At 40.7% G+C, this 25,584-nt stretch overlaps 1 protein-coding gene and 1 long non-coding RNA gene across 2 annotated transcripts in view; one reads left to right on the top strand and one right to left on the bottom strand.

Annotated features, from left to right (window-relative positions):
• Nucleotides 1-210: 210 nt before the first annotated feature.
• LOC115941270 (uncharacterized) lies at nucleotides 211-3,217 on the top strand. Its single transcript, XR_004076037.2, has 2 exons — nucleotides 211-1,645; nucleotides 2,108-3,217. It is a non-coding gene; the product is annotated as an uncharacterized LOC115941270 (long non-coding RNA).
• Nucleotides 3,218-16,887: 13,670 nt separating this feature from the next.
• The window catches only part of IPO5 (importin 5), a 41,690-nt gene continuing 32,993 nt past the window's right edge, over nucleotides 16,888-25,584 (bottom strand). Inside the window, exons 18-26 of the mRNA XM_006734299.3 lie at nucleotides 25,387-25,483; nucleotides 24,038-24,210; nucleotides 22,945-23,056; nucleotides 22,803-22,858; nucleotides 21,661-21,783; nucleotides 20,566-20,785; nucleotides 19,564-19,792; nucleotides 17,882-18,023; nucleotides 16,888-17,033 (exon numbers count right to left, since the gene is read on the bottom strand). Of these exons, the coding sequence (XP_006734362.1) occupies nucleotides 16,947-17,033; nucleotides 17,882-18,023; nucleotides 19,564-19,792; nucleotides 20,566-20,785; nucleotides 21,661-21,783; nucleotides 22,803-22,858; nucleotides 22,945-23,056; nucleotides 24,038-24,210; nucleotides 25,387-25,483 (1,239 nt within the window). The 3' untranslated portion in view covers nucleotides 16,888-16,946. The remainder of the gene's footprint in view (nucleotides 17,034-17,881; nucleotides 18,024-19,563; nucleotides 19,793-20,565; nucleotides 20,786-21,660; nucleotides 21,784-22,802; nucleotides 22,859-22,944; nucleotides 23,057-24,037; nucleotides 24,211-25,386; nucleotides 25,484-25,584) is intronic.

Below are 25,584 nucleotides of genomic sequence, written 5' to 3'. Positions count from 1 at the left end.
ACTTACCACAGCTGTCCTCTGTGTGGCACAACCAGATTTTATGGTTCTGGTGGAAGTGGGGCTCTCTTTTCCCCAGAACTCAGTTCTTTAGGAGCTGACTACATCCTCAGAACACCACCTTCTCCCAAAACTGCTCTTAAGAATCAGCTGCAGTAAGGGGTGGGGGTGGGAGAGTGGGTGGGGCATTTGTGTCAAAATCCCAGAGGAAATACAAAGCCTTAATTCCAATTATGAGACAAAATGTTACCTCTTATTAAGGAACTATCAAGCTTCAACAGGCACAAGAATATGGCTTATTTTTGTAGGGATGATGATGGAGAAGGAGAGGAGATTGACAATTTGGGCAGAATGAGCCTTCCTAATTTTTCTGAAATCATGGTCTTTTATATGGACCCATTATCTATGAGGTGGTCTTCCTGCTCCCCTAGCTTGGCATCGAGCCCTTTAGAGACAACTTGGGTGTATGGAGAATGCAGCCTGCCAAGCAGGATCCACCTGGGGCGCCCCGAGTCGGGCTCCCTGCTCAGCGGGGAGATAGATAACAAATATTGCTGAGGACCTACTGAGTGCCAGGTTTCCAGCCCCATGCTGGTAAAATAGTACTAAACCCTATGCACAAAAGTTGTGGGCATGTTTCTTTCTTTCTTGGACTTTTCCAAAATGAAAATGACTTCACTGTTGTTTATGAAAATACATATCATATAGAAAATTCAAAAAGTACAAAGAAGGAAAAAAAAAAGTGGTTACTTTTCTTAGCATTCTGAAAAAATGGAGGTAAGAACAACCACCTCACAATGAGAGACCACATGTGAAAATGTCTAGAACATAGTAGGTCCTCAAAAGCAGGGGTGGAGGGGCGCCTGGGTAGCTCAGTTGGTTGAGCCGCCAACTCCTGATTTCGGCTCAGGTCATGATCTCCGGGACGTGAGATCGAGCCCCACATCAGGCTCCACGCTCAGTGGGGAGTCTGCTTGAGATTCTCTCTCTCTCCTTCTCCCACTGCCCCCTCCCCCTGCTCGCTGTCTCTCTCTCTCTCTCTCTAAAACAAATAAATAAATGTTTAAAAGAAAAAGGCAGGGGTGGAGTTATGTTACAGGAAATGGAGTTTAAGCTGTAGTCGCATGAGCCTCTTTCAAGGCCCCTAGAGATTTGTTCCCTCGATCATCAATTTTTGTGAAAATTGTAAAAGTGATTTATTTTTGTATTTATATTTTGTATTTTTGTATTCTTTTTTCAAGTGCCACAAAATCTGGAAGGTCTCCTGCTAAAAAACATTGTAGTTACTTTCCTCGCCTTGATCAATAGAGGAAGCACGTTTTCCATCCACCAGGAAGGAAAGGCCTGTGGGAGCATCTGAGGCCACCATGATTTGGCACCATTGCTCAGTCCCAGCAGTATAGCTCATTTTACCTTTCCCTTGAGGATTAGAGACTCGTGCAGCTCCATCTTCATTAGTGAAGACCACTCATTCATTCTTCAGAGCAATCAAAATGGCTGGCACCTTCCTGGGATGCAGAACATTGCGTGGGCAGCCTGCTAAGCTGTGTGCTTCCTAAATTTAAGAAGAAAGTGTTCCCTACCTTCTCCCTTGCCTGCAGACAACAATTGAAAACAGCCTCAGCTGTCAGCAAGTTGAATAAACAAAGTAAGGGATTATTTCTGCCTTTTTACCACCTGTGTGACTAACCTCTGAAACCAACAACTCCTACTACTAAATTTTATTTTGGAGGAAGCTGAGGAAAAATGATTGCATTTTATGTGCGTAAAAACAATCGCAGCTTGTTTTGTTAGCTTCAAAAGATTGTTTTGGTCATTAAGGACCCATGAGAGGAGAGAGTCTGACTGCACAGCTAATTATCTTCCCCCTGGCTGCCTCTGTGGCTCAAGCCTGGCAGTAATGAGGCCTAGGTCTTGGGTTCGGGCCCCAAGTGCACAAGTTAACTTTGCTCCTAACACAATTACAAAATGCCTCTTGACTTCGGTCCTCTTAAAAATGCATGTCGCTCGTCCAAGAGGGCCTGAGAGAGACAGTATTCTTATCACACAGTTGGAAAAACACTGTCAAAGTACACAACTCACTGATCTTGGGGTTTCTGTGCCTTCTTAGGGATGAAGAAGAGACTTAGAGGACTCTTAAGGAACTGACGGAAGAATAAGAATGCAGAGTAAGTATTGTAGGTTGAATGTAGGTGTTCTTTCAGCTTTAGTTAGAAGAGCAATATATGTCCATTAAAAATAAAGAATTAGTGATATCAGTGCTTGGATCTATTTCTGTAGGCATTTCTGGAGACAACAAAGCAAGATGTAGAAGGAATATATAGTATAGTATAATCCCATTTTATAAGATAACTAAAACCCTTGTATACATCTATGTATATATGCATGAATGTCTTATCATTTCTAGAGAAACACAGTGTTAACATTAGTTGCTCTGGGGAGGACACTGATAGGAAGATGTAGGGAGGAGGGGAAGAAGAGAAGCCAAACCAAAACAGAAACACAGACTACACCAAAAAACACAACCAACCAACTGAACAAAAAAAACAAAGAAAAAGAATGTGTATATGTATCAGTCTGGGTTCTTTCGAGAAACAGTATATATACATATAAACATATGTACATGTATAATAGGATGTATATATACATACATACATATATATATATACATGTGTATATTCATACATTAAACAGTATAAGTATATATAGAGAGGGGGGGGAGAGATTATGGGAGTTGACTCAGGATTATGGAGTTCGAGGACACAATCTGTCATATGCACGCTAGAGAATCAAAGAGCTGGTGGTGGGGGACGCCTGGGTGGCTCAGTCGGTTAAGCATCTAATTCTTGGTTTTGGCTCAGGTCGTGATCTCAGGGTTGTGAGATCGAGCCCTGTGTCAGGCTTCATGCTCAGTGCAGTCTGCTTAAAAACCTCTCTCCCTCTCTCTCTGCCCCTTCCCCTTTCGTGCATGCTCTCTCTCTCCCAAATAAATAAATAAATCTTAAAAAAGAAGAAGAAGAAGAAGAAGAGGTGGTGGTTTAATTCAATTCAAGTCCAAAGGTCTGAGAACCAGGAGAGCCAACGTTGGACTACAGGAAAGGGTGGGCATCCCAGCTCAGGCAGAGAGCAAATTCGCCCTTCTTTTGCCTTTTTGTTCTATTCAGGCCCTCAGTGAAGGGAATGATGCCTGCCTGCATTGGTGAGGGCTGATCTTTTTTACTCAGTCTACCAATTCAAATGTTTATCTCTCCCAGAGACACCCTCCCAAGGCACACCCAGAAATCATTTTCTTTTTTTTTTTTTTAAAGATTTTATTTATTTATTTGAGAGCGAGAATGAGAGAAAGAGAGAGAGCATGAGAGGGGGAGGGTCAGAGGGAGAAGCAGACCCCGCCGAGCAGGGAGCCCGATGCGGGACTCGATCCCAGGACTCCAGGATCATGACCCGAGCCGAAGGCAGTCGCTTAACCAACTGAGCCACCCAGGCGCCCCCAGAAATCATTTTCTACCTGCGGTTTGGGCGTCCCGAGCCCAGGCAAACTGACACACACAATTAACCATCACAGTATAGCATGATGACATTTATGCATTTCAAGCACTTTGGTGTAATGGTATGTATTGTGTATGAGAACTTGAAAAATTGGATTCAAGTAAAATTCCCATAACATAAAATTAGACATTCTAAAGTGAAAAGTTCATCAGCGTTTGGTATATTCACGACATTGTGCGACCACACCTCTATCTAGTTCCCAAACATTTCCATCACTCCAAAATAAAACTCTGTACCCATTAAGCAGTGTCTTCCTATTCCTGCCTCCCCCCAGCTGCTAGCAACCACCAATCTGCATTCTGTCTCTATGGCTTTACCTATTCTAGACATTGCATAGAAATGGACTTCTGTGTCTGGCTTCGTTTGGTCAGCATGTTTTTGAAATTCATTCATGTTGTAGCATGTATCAATACTTTGTTCCTTTCCATGGCTAAATAATATTCCATTATTTAGGGGTATGAATTATTAGGGTATGAATATACACCAATCGATTTATCCATTCATTCACTGATGGACATTTGGGATGTTTCCACCTTTTGGCAGTGAAAAAGTGCTGCTTTGAACATGTATGTACCTGTATTTGTTTGAGTACTTGCTTTCAATTCTTTGGGGTACATACTTAGGAGTGGAATTTCTGGATCATATGGTAATTTTTTTTTTTTTTTTTAGTTTTAGTTTAATTTTGTTTTATTTAAATTCAATTAATTAACATATAATGTGTTACTGGTTTCAGAGGTAGAGGTCAGTGTATGTGCTGCCGAAGCGAGCACAGAGGTAGAGGTCAGTGATTCATCAGTCTTATACAATACCCGGTGCTCATTACATTACGTGCCCTCCTTAATGTCCAGGACCCAGTACCCCATCCCCCCACCCCCTCCCCTCCAGCAACCCTCAGTTTGTTTCCTATGATTAAGAGTCTTATGGTTTGTCTTTCTTCCTCTCCGATTTCATCTTGTTTTATTTTTTCCTCTCTTCCAATCATATGGCAATTCTATGTTTAATTTTTAAGGAACTATCCAACTGTTTTCCACAGTGGTTGAACCATTTTGCTTTCCCACCAGGAGTATAGGATGGCTCAACAGGATTTTTTTAATTAAAAAAAAAAAGGAAAGGCACTAGAGAGGTCATAAATTCTCAGAACTCATTAAGGGCAGTATTCACAGGGGGCACAGCGATATCAGCGGGATGAAAACTACCTTTGGCCTTGGGCCAATTCCTTACTTACATGGAGCCTCAGTTTCCTCATTGGTGAAACACAGAGACCATGGCATCACAGAATACTTGGGTATTAAATGAAAACAACATGAGAAAGCATCCTTGCTGGCACAGTGTAGACAAGAGTTAGCTGAATCTCAACGTCCTTTATGAACAGGAGCATTCAATGTAGCTGAAAAGATAGCGGAAACCATGATGGACATACAAATGATGATTCCCCCCAAAAGGGAGAGTTTCCAAAGAACACGTGTCTCTGTGAAGTATAATTTCAACAAGAAGAGGGCTCCCGTGGTGCGGGCAGTATGCCACACGGTGGTAAAAAGCACAGCCTTTGAAAGCAGACAGTCCTAGGTCTTCAAACTAACTTTGCTTCGAGGAAGTCAGAATTCCTTCCATTGCAAGTGACAAGAACCCAACTCAAACAGCCCATGCAAACAAAAGGAGACTTGCTGACGATGGCAAAGCTTCCCGAACGGGGTGTTGTGCATGGGTTATAGGTGGGCGGTAGTACTCTTCCCCTCAGCCCTGGGGAGATAGTGGGGTCTTCCAGGGCTGACGCCTTGACATAAGAACATGTGAAACTGGTCACTCTGCTTTCCCACTACACACCTGCTATCTCATGTGACCAGTGACCCTCATGGGCTCCTATCCTCACAGCCCAGGGCTGGAGAAGAAAGGAGGCTCACTCCCCCAGGCCACAGGTAGAAAAATTCCAGGGATAGTCTGATTAGCCAGGTTTGCAGCATGTGTTCATGTTTCCCACCAATTCCCATGACCAAGAGACTGGTATATCAACCAGCCCCGCTTGGGTCAGATGTTCTATCCCTTGTAGCCAATGGCAGTCCCATATCTAGGGAGGGAGGGAGAAAGAATGTCTCCTCAAAAGGAGATAGACACACAAATTTTAATGAGATCTAATTTATTAAAAAATTTTTTTATGGTTTGCGCTTTTGGTATCATGTCTAAGAACTGTTTGCCTAGCTCTAGGATCCAGATTTTTTTTTTCCCTAAGTTTTCTTCTGCAATTATTAGAGCTTTACATTTTGCATTTAAATTCATGATCCATTTTTGAATTAATTTTTGTATTCAGTGTGAATTTTAGGTTGAACTTCATTTTTTGGTCTCTGGATGTCCAATTTTCCAGCATTGTTTGTTGAAAACACTGTCCTTCCTCCATTGAATTGATTTGCACCTTTCCTTTTTTGTTGTTTTTTTTTTGGGTTTTTTTTGTACCTTTCCTAAGAATTCACTGGACATATTGCATTGATCTATTTTTGGGTTCTCTTTTCTCTTCCATCGATCTATGTGTCTCTTCCTCTTCCAGTATTACGCAGTCTTGGTTACTAAGACTATATAGTAAGTCTTAACATCAGGTAGAGTATTTCCTCCCACTGAATTCTACTTTTTCAAAGTGATGTTGGCTATTCTAGCTCTTCTGTCATTCCATATAAATTTTAGAATTGGATTGTCTATATCTGCAAAAAAAATCTTGCTCAGATTTTTATAGGAACTATGTTGAATCTATAGATCATTTTGGGGGAAATTGATATCTTTCCTAAACTGAGTCTTCCAATTCATTAGTACCTAATACCTCTCCATTTATTTAGATCTTCTTGCATTTATTTCGACCACGTGATGTGATTCTCAGCATACAGATCCTATCCTGTTTTGTGCTGCAAACGACCCTGTTAAGAGGGTGAAAGATAAGCTCTTGGCTGGGAAAAGTATTTGCAAATCACATGTCTCACGAAGATCTCACACCTGCGATATATGAAGAGCTCTCAAAACTTGAGAGTAAAAGAAACCAGACAAATTAACAATCTAATTGTAAAACAGGCAAAACATATAAATGGATGTTTCACCAAATAGGAGTATGAATGGCAAATAAGCACAAGAGAAAAGATGTTCAATGCCATTAGCCACGTCATAGTTTAGTACCCAAGCTTTGATCATGCACAGACATTAATAAATTGAGCGTTCATGTTGATGGCTTAGTGTGGGAGAATTAGATGCATTCATATTGGCCACTGATGACAAAGGGAAGAATCGAACAAATCCAGTATTATGTCAAAATGGTGTGTTTTTACATAGAAATGCTACTATTGTTTTCTCTAGAGCCATATGCCAAATTTATAACAATGTAAAGGGTATTCACCATATGGTACGTATATTCCTTTTCAAAAATGTGTTAAGTACATAGTGCTAGCTTAACCTGTATTTTAGGGTAGCAAATGTTAGTTTTCATATTTTCTAATATTTGTCCTCAATGATCCACTTAATGCTACTATGCTGTTATTTTGATTGTAAAACTCTCATGGTTTCTCCAACTTCTTACTTATTTGTTTAACCGTATTGTACCAGGCCATAATTCTTGATGGGAATGGGCAGAACCTGTGATTTAAGCATTACTTTAAAGGGCACCTGGTTGGCTCAGTCAGTTAAGCATCTGCTTTCAGCTCAGGTTGTGGTCCTGTGGTCCAGGGTCCCAGGGTCCTGAGTCCACATCGGGCTTCCTGCTCAGCAGGGAGTCTGCTTTCCCTCTCCCCCGGCCCCTCCCCCACTGCTCGTGCTGTCTCTCTCTCTCTCTCTCAAATAAATAAAATCTTTAAAAAAAAACACATTGCTGGGGCGCCTGGGTGGCTCAGTCGTTGAGCGTCTGCCTTCGGCTCAGGTCATGGTCCCAGGGTCCTGGGATCGAGCCCCGCATCGGGCTCCCTGCTCAGCGGGAAGCCTGCTTCTCCCTCTCCCACTCGCCCTGCTTGTGTTCCTGTTCTTGCTGTGTCTCTCTGTGTCAAATGAATAAATAAAATCTTTAAACAAAACAAAACAAAATAAAAAAAAAAACACATTGCTTTAAAGAATAATGCTAGTACATTTTCCAAATCCCCCCACTTAATAAAGAGTGTATGCGCGGGCGCCTGGGTGGCTCAGTTGGTTAAGCCACTGCCTTTGGCTCAGGTCATGATCCTCAAGTCCCAGGATGGAGGCCCACATCGGGGGGTCCCTGCTCAGCAGGGAGTCTGCTTCTCCCTCTGACCCTCTTCCCTCTCGTGCTCTCTATCTCTCATTCTCTCTCAAATAAATAAAATCTTTAAAAAAAAAAAAAGAGTATGCACAATTCAAATGCAATGAATTATTTGCCATATATTTACTGAAGGTCAAATAATTAGTTGGCATTTATCATGCACTGACTATATGGAAAGGGTTTTTAAGAAATCCTCCACTGTGGAAAATTTTCAAAATAACTTTACATAAGGAGCAGCTCAGGCCTCAAGCTTTACCAAGTTTATGCTGTTAATCAGATTATTCGTCCCAACAGTGAAGGAGGATCAGAAAAAAGGATACAGTCGAAACACACTGACAATTAACTCAGGAGAGGATTATTCCACTTGAGAATCATCTGCTATCCTTTTTGCCCCACGGGCTCTAATTATTCACCATAGCCTGTATTTCTTACCTATTTATGCTCTGAAAGTTGGCCATGGAAGGATGAAAGTAGAATTCTGACCAGGAACAGGAAATGGCAGCCACCTTGTACACATGATGACTGAAGAGAAGGCCTCGTGTTCAGGTATTTCAAATACAATTGGTATATTCTTTTTTTTTCAAAGATTTTATTCATTTATTTTATTTTAGAGAGAGAGAGAAAGGAAGAACCAGGGAGCAGGAGGGGAGAGGGGCAGAAGCAAGAGGGAGAAATGGGCTTCCCACTAAGCAAGGAGCCCAACACGGGGCTTGATCCCAGGACCCTGAGATCATGACCTGAGCTCAAGGCAGACGCTTCACCGACTGAGCCACCCTGGCGCCCCTAGAATTGGTAATTTCTTTAGAAACAGCTTCAAATATGTTAATATTTCTTCCCCAAAATGATGCAACTCAGAAGTCATTGTTCTTTACCTTTTGAAGTCATGATGTTCCTCTGCTGCCCCCTCAAGGTTCTCAGATTTTTCTCTAGAAAGACAAGTTTTTAAATAACCCAAAACACCACACAAAATAGAATATGAAAATCACCCGTAAGCTGCTCATAAGACAAACCAATAATCTCAATTATTAAAAAACAGTAATACTATCTTCCACATACTTATTTCGTGGGGTGGCTATTTACTTCCTACTAGCATCTTTCAGGATGATGAATCTTTAAGATATATAATTAAAAGATATATTTTGCATACTTTAAGGTAAAAGAGCAAAACCTTTTTTCAGAATCTAATATTCTTAGGTTTTAGGATACCCACAGTATGAATGAGTCACAAATTCCCTCCTGATTATTGTTTCACTGTGTCTACCATCAACCTATCAAGTCCGTTTTTATTCTGAGATAAAAGAATTTTCCAGAATTGTACTAAGCATGAAGGGCCTGGGGGCGGGTAGGGCCCACTGTGCACCTATGACTTCCCAGCCCCCTGCACTCCTGACCTCACTTAGCTCTCACTGCAAGCCTGCCATTTCCCAGTAAGCAAACTGGGCATCCACAAGTCAAGTACGTTTTCCCAATCCCCCACTTAATAAACAGCGTATGTGCAATTCAGATGCCTTCAAAGTGCCCGCACTTTCCCACACGGCACGCTAGTCCTACGAGAAAACACGCATTCGTTCCCTCTTTCACTTAGGCTCCTGCTTTCCATTCACCCCTCCATTCAAGCAGTTCATAGAGCACCTGCCCTTCCTGGGCCGTGAAGGTAAGAGTTGAAATTCCTCCGGTTTGGAAGGCAGATCTAATGCCCGGACCCCCAGGTGCAGATGCTGCACAACAACGTGAATGCACTTCACACTACTCGACTGCACCCTTAAAAATGGCGAAGACGGTACCTTTTACAAACTTATGTGTATTTACCACAATTTAAAAAATTCAATTAGAAAAAAATGAGACAAGGAGCAAATAAAAAATCGGTTATGTAGAGACGTTGGAAGGCTGAAGCAGGAAGAAAGGGGATACTTAAATGCGCTACGTTCAGAAATGAGCCATGATGCGTGGGGCGGAGGTAAGTGGGATGTCACTGCTCTGGGAAGCAGGGAGCAGCCGGAGGGCTGGCCAGAACCGGAGCACAGAGGGGCTGGGGCCCGACTCCCGCTGCTCAGGGGAGCTGCCGGGAGCTGAAACGGGAGGATGCCCCTTCTCCTCTCCCTGCCACATCTCCCACCAGGGCCTCCCATCCATGGGATCCAAACAGAGGCCAGCTGGCCAGGGAGTCCTGCAAATGCACTGGGCAAAGTCCCAGCCCCAGTGTGGGAGAGCAGAGCGAGGTAAGCTTGGAGCCAAGAGACCGCACGTGAGTGACCAGCACAACTGGTGAATTTGCAGCCTGGATGTTCTATCAGGTAATAGGGTAGTAATGGGAAGTTTCCCGACAGTGCGCATACTGTGGTAGTTAGGGACATGTCTTTATTCTTAGGAGATGCGTGCTGAAGTATTAAGGAACAAGGGGTTAGGATTCTGTAACTATTGCCAAAGAAAAGATTGTTGGTGACACTTGCTAAGGAAGGCAAGGCAGACTGTATTCAGGGAGACCACTGCGATAGGTGTAGGGTCCAGTGCAATGGGGCTCTGCAGGGTCAGAGACGGGGCTCAACTGTCACCCCAACAAGGACAAGTGGGGATTTCTAGCCCAGGGGCAGGGTGGAGCTCGGCGCATGGGAAACTGGGAAGAGGTGACATCAGGGGTACTGGGGTTCTGGCTGAACTAACCTGGCAGGACCCTTGCTGCCTCACCAGGGGGATGGGGTGGGGCACGGGGAACCCGACTGGACATGGAGGGCGCTCCCCTGACAGCATGATTCTCGCCACATTGGACAAGGCAGGGAGGACCACGGAAGCCCAAGAGAGCTCAGAGGAGCCCGATCAGGGCTTGGTCAAGGAGGCAATCTTCGTCTCCCTCAAGGGATTCCGGAGGTAACTTGAAGGTGGCGAATCTGGAGAAAGGCTTTATGGGAGTTCTTTTGTGCTATTTCTTACACTTACCTATGAATTTGAAATTGTTTTGAAATAAAAAATAAAAACCCCCAAACCTGTACAGTTCTTTAGTTTTTGGTTCATGCAACTGAATGTCTGTTGGCCAAGCCATAATCTTGCTGAGTTTTGTTCGTCTAACCTGACAGAATTATCAGTGCATCGCACTTCTCATCACTAAGAACAAAACTTGTTGATCCTGTAGGACTGCATTGCAAACCTTGGTCAAGAAAAAGTATCTCATAGACTAGACTTCAATCATGAGTACCATCTGCATGATTTCTGTTGTACCCTCACAGCAACTGTGCCTCTGTTTACATTATAATTTTAAAAATTGACTCACTGGGGCGCCTGGGTGGCTCAGTCGGTTAAGCGTCTGCCTTCGGCTCAGGTCATGATCCCCATATCAGCAGGGAGCCTGCTTCTCTCTCTCCCTCTGCCTCTCCCCCAGCTTGTGCTCTCTCTCTCGCTCACTCTCTCTCTCAAAATAATCTTAAAAAAAAAAAATCAACTTTTTTTTAAAGCACTTTAAAATTTTAAATGGTTACCCCAAATGAAAAACTGGTATCATTTGCTATAAATAGCAGGCAACCACAAAAATAAACACATTAAAAACAGAACTCTGATATTAAATTTTTAAAAATAAAATGAAATGCTAGTAAAGATAATTATTTTGTGAAAATGCATACTTGAAAATATGTTCCCTAATGAGAGTGAGACTTTCTCTGCTGATTTAGTTATAAAAGGATATTTAGCCTGATGCCACTTGGTTTAAAATGAAAAAAGGTTCTAAATCAATATGATGATTGATCTAGTTTTAACATTTTGATGATAACCGGTACTGAGCATATTAATTTAAAAGGCAAAAGACGTTTAACCTCCATCTTTAATAGAGCTGGTTATTGATAATTCCTAGCCAAAATGATGTAATTTTTATTCCTAAAATCCATTTGAATATTTATCACCCTGGAAGGATAACATACAAATAGATCATTTTCCTTCTGTGGAAGATGTTTAAAAAATCCTTTCAGACAATTTAGTATGTTGGAACTTTAGTATAAATTTATTGCAGGAACACAGACCTCGAGCAGGCCAATTTCAAAGATTTCTTTCATAGCAGAGGTATTTAGAGACCAAAAAATTAGGTTAGAAGGTTGATCACTGTTGGCTTATTAAAAACAAACAAACAAACAAAAAACCCCAAATATCTGGTTAGGGTTTAGGCCGGGTTAACTAGGCAGGTGGGTAGTTTCTCAGAACAGTTATATTTTTTTAGAAATACATTTTAAAAACTTTTTTTTGGTACTCTCTACAGCCAGTGTGGAACTCAAACTCAACCCTGAGATGAAGAGTTGCACACTCTACTCACTGAGCCAGCCTGTCCCCCCTCTTAGAACAGTTTTTACCCCAACTCCTGTCCACCAGAAAGACACATAGGCTTTTCATCAGGAATGCTAATTTCCTTCCAGGAGGAGGTTATGAATTACACAGAGCAAGAATGTTCTGTTGGGACCAAGCCTATGAATTTTTCTTTCACAAGGAAAGCTGAGAAGGGCTAGCCAAGGCACGAGAGTGAAGAGAGACTTTTCCCTGAATAATGTTTTATAAATCTTGAATTTTGAACCAGGTAGAGGTGGCCCTTTGTGTAAAAAGCTAATTTAAAAAGAATTAAGACTTGGCAGAATGTGAGCCTCTTCTCAAAAATACACATATACGAACTGAGGAAGAGAGCGTTCCTTACTTACCCATTGCCATCTGTTGCAGAAAATATGTCAAGGATCTTTTCATAAATAATTAAAGTACTTCCAGTGAAATGTTCGGCTGAGTTCCTGAGCAGAAAGCTCAGATTATCAGGAGGTTTTCAATCTTGGTTTGGGAATGTTTGACTGACTGGGGGCTGGTCCCCAGGGGCCCGGGCAGAGCAGTCCCAGTGAGGCCACTACCCTGAACCCCCTGGGCACTTCGGTTACATCATTCCACCAAACTGTCACCAGCACTCTCCACCACACATCAGAGGAAGCCTTTGGAGCATCCAAGAGAAACTACTTGGAAATAATGTCATCTATTCTAGTTAGCTCAGATAAAGGCCAGGATGGGATGTTTGCAAAGAAAACAGGCCCAGGCAAGAAACAAATGGTCTGGCACAACAAAGCGGAGCGGGGATGAAGGGAAACAGCCCCTGACCTGCAGGTCTAAGCAGTTTTCAAAACAGCAGGAAGTCTGTGGGGCCAGGGCTCCCTCCCAGGAGGGAAGGGAGTTGGGGCTGCTGGGGACTTGGGGAGGCAGGGCTGTGGGGGGCTGTGGACTGGAGTCATGTGGCAGGGTGGAATCAGGCCCCACTGGCCTGGCCGGCCCCCAGCCTCGCAGGCCTCCGGGAATGACTTCTGGGAACTGGCCTCTGCACTGGGAAAGCAAGCTGTTTTGGGGTGAGTGGAATCCCTGAAGGCCGGTGCGGGGCCTCACGCTCACTCTCTGGTGACAGACCTGGAGGCTTCCATCTCAGAAGGCGAGCAAGGGGTGATCAGAAAAGGCCCCTTAGTATCTCCAAAGCAATCTTCATTGAGCCTCAGAATCCCTCCTACTGCTATTCAGGAGAGTCACTGCTCTTCAAAGAAACGGTTATAAATTCAATCCACTGTAATGTCTCCACATTAGTGTTCCTATTTTATATTCTCTCTATTCACTTTTAAAAAGATTTTATTTGACACAGAGAGTACAAGCAGGGGGAGCAGCAGCAGGAGAGGGAGAAGCAGGCTCCCTGACAAGCAGGGAGCCTGATGTGGGACTTGATCCCAGGACACTGGGATCATGACCTGAGCCGAAGGCAGACGCTTAACCATCTGAGCCACCCAGGCGCTCCTTTACTTACTCTCTTCTTTAAACACCAGCCACAATGTGAACTTCTGGTTATGGCTTATTGATTATTTATAGTGGTAACCTTGTTTCTTTTGAGACCCAGTTCAAGAACACTAAAAATTATGTTGCTTTTCTTAAAGTATCTTTTCTGACCCTATAATAATAAACTTGAAATATATTTTTTAAGATTTTTAAAAAATTTATTCGAGGGAGCGTGCGTTGAGAGCACAAGCAGGTGGAGGGTCAGAGGGAGAGCAGGGAGTCTCCTCCCCCCTCTCCCTCTGCTTGCTTGTCCTCTCACTGGCACTAATGAAATCTTTAAAAAAAATTTTTTTGTGTTATGCATAAAAACCATACATATTGCACTGCTTCTGGATTCATTTTTTATAAAGTTAAAAACTGAGCTATAATTTATCTTCACAGTGTTCTATTCAAATAAATAGAATATGTAGAACAAGGTCAAATATTATCAATGGCTGTCACGATTATAGAGCTGTATAAGTAAAAAAAAATGTGGGGGGTGGGCAGTCTAGTCCAGGATGGTCTTAGAGTTACCCCTGCCCCTGTGCTTCAGAAGTTCAAGTGTTGGAAATAAAAAGCTGAGCCTACTCCTTGCAGGTAATTCACTCTCTTCTTCAACAGTGGTACTCATAACGTTTGCAGTGAAGGAAATGAAAGATGGCGCAGATTTTGGCCATCACTCCTTTGAGGCAAAGAGGGATATGAGGTGGCAAAGTGATTTCTATGGAACAAGATGAGAGCCAAAAAATTGATACATTCATAGGCAGAATGAAGCCATACTAAAACATTTAGCTAGCCCCTTAGTCTCTCAAACTGCTTAAAATTCCAAATAGGCAATCATTCAAGATTAGATCATAAAACTGTAATGCTCACACCACTATAAATATGCACCCCCCTTATTTATTATGAGACCAGGTGCATCAAGAATGTTTATTTGCTTATGTATTTAGTGATGGTTCTGTTAGTCAAACTACAACTCCAGAGTCATGATAAAGTTGCCTTCCCATTACAGAAGTGTCAAATTAGCTTTAAGACAATTTACTTTTCTTTAAATTTACAGCATTAAAAAAATACTCCAAATGAGTTCTGCTACAAATTTCTAACACTTGTGCACGTAACTTAATCCTTTGTTACAAAATACCCAGAAAATGTAAGAGCCACACACATTATATCCTCCCAGAAATAGCTTGGATTCATAAATATATCATCACTGGCTGACACACAAGGCCACTAGGCAACTAAATTTGGTACAAAAGGAAAAAACATGAATTTTCATCTTGTGTAGACAAAATGAGGTATTAAAAATGTTTCCCCAGATAATCCAAAGAATTGTTAGTTCAGGAACATATTACAATGAGCTATGAGTCCTGGACTTCAGGATCACGTCACATTAACAGCCTTTAATACCAACATTCCCCGATGAATTTGATTCAATTTCAATGACATGTCTCTTTCTCTACGTCTATCCAGAGGATGGATCTGCATCCCTTTACTTCCTTCAGGGATCCTACCGACTCTTCACTTGTCCATTAATGTTTAAACCAGAAGCTACGAAGAGTCGTACCTGAAAGTGCTTAGAACAAAGCTCTGCAGACACTAGATTCTCCAAAAACATGCAGCCATCCTCCGACCACACATCCATCTCATTTGTAACATGTTTTCTTTCAAGTGTAAGTGATAATTTAAATTAAAAACAAAAGCGAAATCTGCAGTTGGCATCAGTACACAAACTGGCTTTTCAAACTCTATTCTACGTAAGAAAGCACAAAGGAGTTGTCTTGACACGTTTTACTCCAACAGGAACACAGGCTATAAAGGAGCTCCAAACACTGCCCCCCTCACATCACAAAACAGTCCCCACGACGGTACCCACTGAAAGCAATTGCCTTGTGCTGGTGAAGTCATTCAGTGCTGTTCTGCCAGAGACTGAAGCTGCTGGGCTAACAATGTTGTGCTGAAAGCGGAAAATATATTTGAAGGCTATCTGCTACCAACTGAACCATCTTAAGATAATTCATTCTTTCTATTCCATTTCAGATTTAATTTTAATAAAGTAATGCAAATCACTTAAAGAAAAAATCTTTAATTTTAAATTCTGATCTATGCATAAAATTCATTTTTTTATCACGGTTAAATTTAGTACAAACTATAAAAATGTTAACACTGAAGCTTCAACAGAAATCTATTAAGATCCCTTAGAAAAATTATGTAAAGAAACAACAGCAAGTCATTTACTGGTATGAGGTTAACACACAAAGGAAAAAAATTCACACATTTTACTGAATTTACCAGTAAATAATTTTAGGCAGAATATTTATCATAAAATTAAAAGTTTGAAAGTTATGTGTGGCTCCGTGTCAATTACAATTTGCAGTGAAAATTCTAAGCCAAATCTTTTTTTATCTACCAGAACAATCCTAATTTAAAAAAACTATTGGTTGAAATTTGCAAACCTTAAAAGGATACCAGTTGTGAAGGACCAAGTATATAACTTAGCTTAAATTAAAGTGGAAGATGGTAAAAACTAGATGCTTTTAATGTTCAAACTGCACAAGGAAAATATTAGGGGAAAAAGAAAACATTCAAAGCCACAATTACTAACGCTAAAAAAATATTAGCTTATTCTTATATTAAAAACATTAAATGAATCAAAGCCAGACGGTACTGAATTTTTACACGAACTTCTTTTGTATTTCAATGTTGTTTATTGAGGAGTGAATGAGAGACTACTGCCGGACATGCCAACGACACTTCACATTCAAGGGCTGGAAGCTGAGCAGCTTTCCAGATTGAGTCACTGCATAAGCCTTCTGGGAAAAAACCGAAAGTGACATCAAATATGACATCTTCATGCTTGTTTTTGTCTTCAGCTTTTTTTTTTTTCTTTTTTCAAATTTTAGATCTACTAGTTTGTTGGGTAGAAGGTTTCTTTCTACCCTACAAAAAGACTCACACTCCAATTAATAAAATTAACACTAGGTGTATAGCAAATTGTTTTCACACACATCTACGCTGAATAACTGATCTTAAAGCTGTTTTGTCTTAGATTTCCTTATGTCTAATGAGGAAACTTAATTTCACTTCCCTTTCACTTTCACGTGGGTGGCTTATACCAATAGAAAAATACTCTTCAGTGCTAGCGCAGGGCTTACGGGGAACCTCTTCTGTGGTGCGAGGGAATCCTTTCAAACACCACTCTGAAACCCAGTGCTTCTCTTCTCGCCGCTGTGGCTTTGCAGGAGAACGGCCTACACGACACAACTCTACTGCTTTCTTGTGCTCAAAAACAAAACAGAGAAACCTAAACAAAAGGGTAAACGTTTATTTGGAGTTAGCTTTCTGGTGGAGATATTAAGGCCCTTCAAGCAGAGTTCAGGAGCTCCTGCATGGCCGCCTGCTGCTCGGGACTCAGCTGTGCCACGCACTCGGCCCACAGTCCTCCAGAAGTCTAGGAAGAAACAGTTTCAGGCATTTAGATTCAGTGCAGTGGTCATTTAGACGCACCGTGCTACTCAGCCTTCGGTAGACTATAAGAACGCCCAATTCTTTCTTTTGAGGTAGTTTCACGAGTATCATTATAAAAGCAAGAAATCTGTTCATATCTTTAAAATTCATTTCATTTACATTAAGTTTTCTTCATTCAGTCTGACTTGATAAAACTGTACCAGGTAGAGGACACAGTCAAGGAAACAACACGTGAAGAATTCAGGGAGCATAAGTCACTTAAAAAACTTCGGCAGCTGACAGCTTATTTACTATTAAAATCTCATCTTTATTTTTCTTCAGACAATGAAAAAAAAAAAAAACCTACACGAGTATATGCTATGCACCAAGTGGAAGGTTCAAAATGTGTCAAGTTTAGGACAAATGTTTTAGCGCTAAAAAAAAAAAAAAGACCATATGGACAGATTATATGTTAAGTAATTTGAGCCTTGGAGACGAGAGAATATAAAAATGAAATTGGGTATCTATTTCTTTTTTCTATGGGGCGCCTGGGTGGCTCAGTTTGTTAAGCGTCTGCCTTCGGCTCAGGTCATGATCCTGGGGTCCTCGGATCGAGTCCTGCATCGGGCTCCCTGCTCAGTGGGGAGCTTGCTTCTCCCTCTGCCACTCCCCCTGCTTGGGTTCTCTCTCTGACAAATAAATAAATAAAAATCTTTAAAAAAAAAAAAAAGTGTGGCTTGCTTTCTTCTAATGTAGAAAAAAAGAAAAAAAAAAAACCCAAAAAACAAAACCAAAACACCTCCCAAAAAACTATTTTATTTCCCCTGCCCCAATTTAGGCAGAACAGCTTACCTGTACTTGACGAACTACATTAGCCAGACGTTTGGCACAAGGATCTTCATGTTTAATTGCCTCATGCATTTCTCCTTCTGCAATTATACTGAATATTTTGGGCAGATTGGTATTGTTTGGGCCAAGAACGATGGGGTGATTACTGACCAAAAAGAAGAAAGCCATTATAAATGAAAATTATAAGGAGAAATTACTCAAGCACTCATACTTTCCTACATCCTTCCTCCAACATAGAATTTTGTTACAGAATTTTATGATTATGCATTCACTAAAATAAAATTCAGTGGAAGGAAAACAAGCTAATTGTATTAATTAGCTCTTCAGGGTCTTCCCATGTAAATGAGGAAAAATACTTGGCTCATCTCTCAGGTTTAAGGGCCAAGGAAAGAATGTTCTAAGTGCTTTATAATTTATGACTTATTTAAAGAAAAAAAAGAGCTATTACTAAGAATTTATATATGGCAAAATGGTTTCCAAATAAATTTGAAGTTCAAAAGGATTTAGGGGCATTTCAAGAGTAAGCTGGGAAATAAACTTTAGGCAGGTTTCATGGAAAGAAACATAACAGTGAATTTAACTAGAATTCTAGTCTTTCATTAAGAGACTTTCGGAATACTCATTTCCAAGGGAGATGATCAAATAGCATGATGGAGAAGTGGTGGCTTCAGAGGCAGGAGCAGATAAGGAGTGTATAGTCTCCAGGACGGCCATCACATCCCTAAATGATAGTTCTCTGTGGGAACACTCAAACACAACATTTGTGTGAACCTGAACTTAAACAGGAATGAAGGAATATGCCCACTGGCCTATTTCTACAAATTCCAGGAAAGGAGTGGTGGTAGCCCTTAGAGTTATTCATGAATAAAAGCAGTAATTAAGAGCGACAGAGCCTAGATCTGATTAATATTTAGGAGAACTTGGATTTAGAAAAACAGACACCAAAGAACACGCCTTGGGATTTGATAGCTTCTATAGCCTCCCAGTTGTTGCAATTCTTAGATACTCTCATGGACACAAAATAGCATTAATAATGCCAGGGCCCAGGGCCAGATCCTGATTACCTGTCTGGAATACTTTCCTTATACCACTGATTCCTGAATCCAAAGAAAAACACCAGAATTCTAGAGGGTCAAATAATGGCACTACCAACATTCTTCAATCTCATTCTACTAGTAAGTGATACATGTCAATTACACGTCAGTAAAGCTGAAATTAAAAAAAAAAAAATCTAAAGTGGGGCGCCTGGGTGGCATCTGCTTCCAGCTCAGGTCATGATCTCAGGGTCCTGGGATCGAGCCCCGCATCGGGCTCCTTGCTCAGCGGGGAGCCTGCTTCTCCCTCTGCTTGTGCTCTCTCTCTCTCTGTCAAATAAATATCTTAAAAAAAAAAAAAAAATCTAAAGCCAAATAAACAAAAAACAGATAAATGGGGTGGGTGACAATATTAAAAGGGAACCTTCTTAAAACATTATGTTCTACAATCCCTCAACTGTTGAATCTAATTCCATAAAGGATAAGTCAAAATTAGATCTAATTGTAAGGCAGCATTAACTGTGATATGGTTTAGCATGATTTATAAAGACAACAGTATTAGAAACCTACACTGTATCTGAGGGCTGTGCACAGGAAACGCTGTTTTACAGAAAGAGAAAGAAATAAGGTCTATTTGTCCTTTTTTCTTACCTTTCAATCAAGTCACACAGATAATTGAAGGTCTGAACAGCTTCTTCTTTATCTTCATGTAGTGGAAGCCAAGACAACCAGTGTGGCAGGACTTCTTCAACGTTCACACAGTCGGGCTTGAACTTCATAATTTTCCCTACTGCTGAGATGCAGTTCTCTGTAGCATTGACATTTTCTTTGGTCTTAGAATCGGCTGACTGAATAACTCTTACCAGCAGTGGAAGTGCTTCTAAAATAGGCAATTGCAAGAAGGTCAGTTAAAACCTCACATTTTCATGGCAATATTCCTTTTTTTATCTTTGGCCCAGTTATCAATTACAGTGAAGAATTAGTAAGGTCTAAGGCATGTTTTGTCTTCTTGGCTGCAGAACCAGAAGTAAGAAAGGCAGGCTGCCCCAACGTGGCCAGGAGCACCAGCACTCACTCTACCGAGACCCCATGATGTCAAGGTCAGGAGCCTCCAGATTTATACTCCTGACCACCTCAGGGTATTTCAGCTTATTTTAAAAGCCCCCAGCTGCATTCCTGCGCTAACCCTACAGGGACCCCAGTACGTTTGAAAAGTTCTATGCTAGGGGCGCCTGGGTGGCTTGGTCAGTTAAGTGTCTGACTTCAGCTCAGATCATGATCTCAGGGTCCTGGGATCGAGCCCCCTCATTGGGCTCTGCGCTCAGTGGGGTCTCTGCTTCTCCCTCTCCCTCTGCCCCTCCCCCTGCTCGTGTGTGCTCTCACTCTCTCAAAAGAATCTTAAAAAAAAAAAAAAAAAAAAAGGTCCTTTGCTACAGCCAGGGTGTAACTCCCAAACCCAAAAGAACTGTACTCTGGAGGACGGGGTGGGGAGGCTATGTGCTCCCCTACAGGTATGCGCTATAGGTGAGATATTTAAGAAGGGGAAGGTGAATACAGCAGAAATAGCTATATAATGTTTGGGGGCTTGGGGGTGTGGAAAAGATAACAAGGAAGCGATAAAAGGAATGCCTGGAACCAAACAAACGGAAGTACCTGTACAAAAAGGACGATAGTTATCTCCACCATACTGTGCCATGACTCCCAAGCCATATGCAGCTGCTTGCCTGACTTCTGGGCTGTTGTCACATACATATTGGAGCATTGGCCTTAAGAAATATTCTGCATATTTAAATGAGGCTGGACTACAGTGTTCTATGACATCATCAAAGATGCACAATCCCCATTGTCTGTCTGGCCATGGTCTATGTGGACACTATAAAAGAGAGAATCTTTTAAGCTTTGAATACTGGAGTACATAAAGAAGGTTAAAAAAAAAAAAATTTCACAATAGACTATCAGCTTACATGGATATTCCTGAAACAAGCAATGAAAAACAACACAGTAATAATTACTTCTTATGAATAACAATCTTCAACTTACAACAGAGATTTAATAAACTATAAGTTTAAAAGACTTTGCATGATTTTCTATAGAATCCCACAATCTGACATTACCATATACCAGGGAGAACCAGCTGCAGCAGCAACATATGTACATTTGCTTCAAAAAAAGATAATAATGCTGTCTTTAAGAAACAACAAGAAAAGCTGTGAACAGGTTTTAGCTTTATATATCCGCTCAACAGGCTAAGTCACATGGGCCTAAACGTTTTAAAAAATGTGCTGTGCTACTAAATACAATGTAAAATTAAAAGCCAAAGCAAGACAAACTTCTATTGATTGCTTTTCATGCATATTTTAAAAACTGAATACATAAGGCCATCATCCACAATGTATGATTGCTGGTTGTACGTAACAAGGATTCTAACTGAATCCTCTAGGGTCCACCAAAAAAAGTAATCATTTTGTTAATTTAGCAGGGCACACATAACCTCAAATGATGAAAAGTCATTTGTAGGTCTCTGGAACGCATTGTAATTTAATTGAACTATGGAAAACCTAATTAGCAAACCTTAAATGAGAAAATATCAAGGGCAATGCAATAAACTTGATAAAATTAAAGATGTACTCTGGAAGGTCTTTATGATTTCTAAGATCCATTTTAACCTGAAAGTGTGTTTTCAAGTGCTGCACTGAAACCATTCCAGGCAACTATCTAAAATAACTGTCAAAGAGAGGCAACACTTACAATTAGGTTGACAATTAACGGAAGCAGCTGTTCAAACCATGGTAACACCTTTTCCTTGTAGCTACTGAATATTGAGTGTAAAATGTCTGACACTTTGGTCAGAATATAAACATCATTATCATCCTAAAAACAAAAACAAAAAAACACACACAACACCCTTATGTATTAAAAAGTATCTCCACTATGACGAACAGTTACATTTACTTAAAAAAATCTCAAGAAATATAGAAAATTAAATTTCTCATCATTTTCTTAGGGGCATAGCAAGCATCTGGAGACTGTGGTTACCTCGATGATTGGGGGTGGCATCTCCTACCTGCCTATAGACAGATAAAGGTGTGGGCAAGTATTGTACTTATTCCAAAGAGTTTTCTTGAAAGTTTCGAAATTCTGAGACAGAAGTGTTTTTACTTTAGTACTATTTTTTGTTTTCTGCAAGAATGTTTCTAATCTTGGAGGAGACTGGTGGAGACGTGGGGTCAGTTACTCATAATCCACGCCTGTCAGCATGTGAGCAACCCGCACAGAAATGGGCTGACCTGGGTCCACCAGGATGGCTACATGCCACACTTTGGACCCTGAACACACAGCGGAAATAGAATTGATGGCATCAAGTGATTCGATGAGGAGAGAACTGAGTAACAAGATAAAGAAGACTTACATCAGCCACTCTATGTGTATTATTTATAAGGAAATCTGTATTATATTCTGTGGTCCGGGAGAAAAACAGCTGATGTTACAAAAAGATCTGGCCTTAAGCCCCAGATTGTCAACAGTGTGTGGCATTAGACAGTCATTCAACATCTGAATTAGAGTTCACTTATCTTTAAAATGCTGAAAGCACCACCAAATAAAAAGTTGTTCAGAGCAGTATGTAAAAGAAATACTAGGTGAACTTACAAGCGCTGTTATACGTGAGGTACTGCAACAAGAACTCACACACAGCATCCAAACCACAAATCAGCTAATTTCAGTTACTTATTCTCTAAATTTGTAAATGCAACACATGTCAGATTCTTCTGCTAAAACTTACTGATCATTACCATCAGAATGACAAGTCAGATGAATTAGAAACTTAAGCATTTAAAAATCTTCCAAATGCAAATGATCATATAAATTAAGTTCTGAAGGGAATAATTTACCTCATCTTGTAGTGACTCTTCCACCTGCTCATCATAGTCTTCATCTTGTCTTTTAACTAAAACACACCCAAATAAATGTCTTTTTAAAAGTCGCCAAAATGGTCAAGGATTACTTTCAGAAAGAAAAGCGTGGAAAACTTACCTTGCCGCAATTCTTGATTTTTAAAATGTTCTTCGAGTTTAGCTTTCAATATTCCTCCCAATTCTTCAAAATGTTCATTATTAAGGCATCCATCTCCCATAACTTCAATGCACTGCAATGAAATTGAGGAAAGAAAGCAAGCCATGGGATTTAAGGGTTTTAGAGTCCAAAAGTTAAATTCCATTAAGAATCACATGGAAGCATGAGAAAAATTCACTAAGCCGGTACCCTGGAAGACTAATGATTGAATGAGTAGATAATGCTTGGTGTGTGTTACAATGACAGTACTTCAAAGAAAAAAATTTAATCAACATTTTTATATGAAACAGATCCTGAGCCTATCTTAAATGCCAGGCATTACTGCTAGGTGCTGAGGTCTCAAAGATGGAGCAGAGCACCCAGCCTCTAGGGAGCTCAATCACCACACACAGACTTCTACACGAACCCAGCTGGAGAAAGGGCAAGCGTGTGCTGGGAGGGCACTGCAGCTGGGGGAGATGATATGTGCAAAGGCCCAGCAGCAGGCATTCTTTGGAAAAATAGAAGAAAATTCAAACTGCAGGGGTGTAAATAGGGACAAATAAAGGTGATGAAGAACTTTTAAAACGAACTAGGGGCACGCCACGGAGCTGAACAAGAATACGGGAAGAGGAGTGACAAGTAACAAGCAAATTCACGCCTCAGAAAAGGAGAATGAACTGAGAGGGAGAGTAAGGACAGAGACTTCTGGAACAGACCAAGAAAGGCTAGCTCAGCACAAAGAAGACAAAGGCAATGTGAAGAGCAGAGGGATATAGGAGAGAATAGGACAAACTAGGTGTGGGCTGGAAATGAGCCAAGATTCTGCAGCTGGATTGTTAGGGAAATGATGGTGGAAACTAATCAAGACTGGACTATAAGAGCAGCGACTCTGGAAAAAAACAAACACAAAACAAAAAGAATGACAACACCAAAATATTAAACTAAAAAAGAATTAAACAATTCCAGTAAATAAGAAAATCATCTGTTATAGCACAAAAAGATTCAATTTATTTAGCAAGACTAATAAATGAACACATAACCTTATACATATTTTTAAGAGAAAAATATTTACCTTCGCAAAAGAATGCATTATTTCTGAGAGGACATCTGAATCTGGTTCTGTGCCAATGGCCTTGATTAGAGCATCACACATAAAATGCCACATCTGTGTAAGATACTCAGGACCACGAACTCTCGCACATTCCAGGAGGAGAGGCATGGATTCTGCTGCTGCCACTCGAACACGTTTTATTGTTAAGAAAACATAATCACTATTCTTAGATACACTTAGTGTAATCACTATCCTCAGATACACTTAGTGTACTCACTATCCTCAAAAGATCATTCTATCACTTTCTTTGCTTATGTAAACATTAAAGTGCTCACTGAGCACCAGGAACGTGTGTTTATCCGAAATTGCTACCCAGGAGCTTGCGGTAAGTAGAATATGGGTACAAAAACAGACATCTCCCTACCCATGTGACTTATCTCCTGTCTTTTCTGTCACCTATAATACAGCAGCAATGAGTCTGAAATGTGAAAGGATCTGGGATCCTTAGAGCATATCTCAAGATGTTCCTATCCCAAAACTTTAGGCAATATAGGTTTCTAATAAATGCAACCAAAGCTATGATTCTCCTGGGAAAACTAATGAGGCTCTCCTCCTGTCAGAGCCTTTTTGGTTTTCACTGAAGATCAAGTTGCCCCTCCCTATCTAATATCATTTGTAAAATAAGGTCCTGAGACTAGCTCGTCCTCTGGCATCATGGTAAGTTTCTGTTGGGCAAAAGCTGTCTTTTGTTAAGGATGCCACTACAGAATACTGCATGGAGTATTCTGTGGGGCTGTGGAGTCAGGCAGATCTCGGTTTGGGTCTGGACTCCAAAACTGTTGGGCTGTCCTTTTTTCAAAATCCATCTATGAAATTGCGTGTGTGTGTGTGTGTGTGTGTGTAAAGGCATAAAAATGTTTCTGTATGTATTAACTACTATTATCATGTTGAGAAGAAAACCTTTAACATGCAGATTTATCAAGAAATATTTCTCCCCAATGTAGAACCACAGAAAATTATCGGTGGGTCTCTAACCTATTAAGAAAGATCTTAGTTTCTTAACATTACCAAAAAATACTTGAGAAAAATAGCAATTATATATAACTGCAAACGTACGCTAATAAAATATCAATCCTTAAAATCCTTCAGAGGTTCACAGAAAAAGCTGTCAACTAGTAGTTCGGTAACATTTTCATTTTCATGTTTTTGGCACAAGCAAAAACCTATGAAACTAAAGCACATGCAAAAAATGAAGCTTCGTGCAAACAGTAACGGTGATGTAGGCTTCAGTTAACACAAAGTCTAATACTTGAACAAGTTATAATTTAACTAATTCTAGAAACGTCTTGCGTTCAAAAGTTGTAGGATATCATCGTGGAAGTAAAATTTCAGTAGAGGGACCATCAGTTTGACAACTTGCTCGGTATATTCCACAAAGCCTTCCTTCAACTCTTTAGCATAGCAAACCTGAAAACAAAATATTGGAAAAGACATCAAGATCCACGTTAGTTTTAAGATATTAATATCTATTAACAAATAGCAGAATCATAAGGACCACATAATGCTGC

Source organism: Leptonychotes weddellii, chromosome 3, assembly GCF_054177405.1.
Source record: "Leptonychotes weddellii isolate Sample4059 chromosome 3, ASM5417740v2, whole genome shotgun sequence".
In the NCBI taxonomy this organism is placed as follows: Eukaryota; Metazoa; Chordata; class Mammalia; order Carnivora; family Phocidae; genus Leptonychotes; species Leptonychotes weddellii.
Note: the sequence above shows the minus strand (reverse complement) of the source record. Positions and strands in the feature narration are given on the sequence as shown.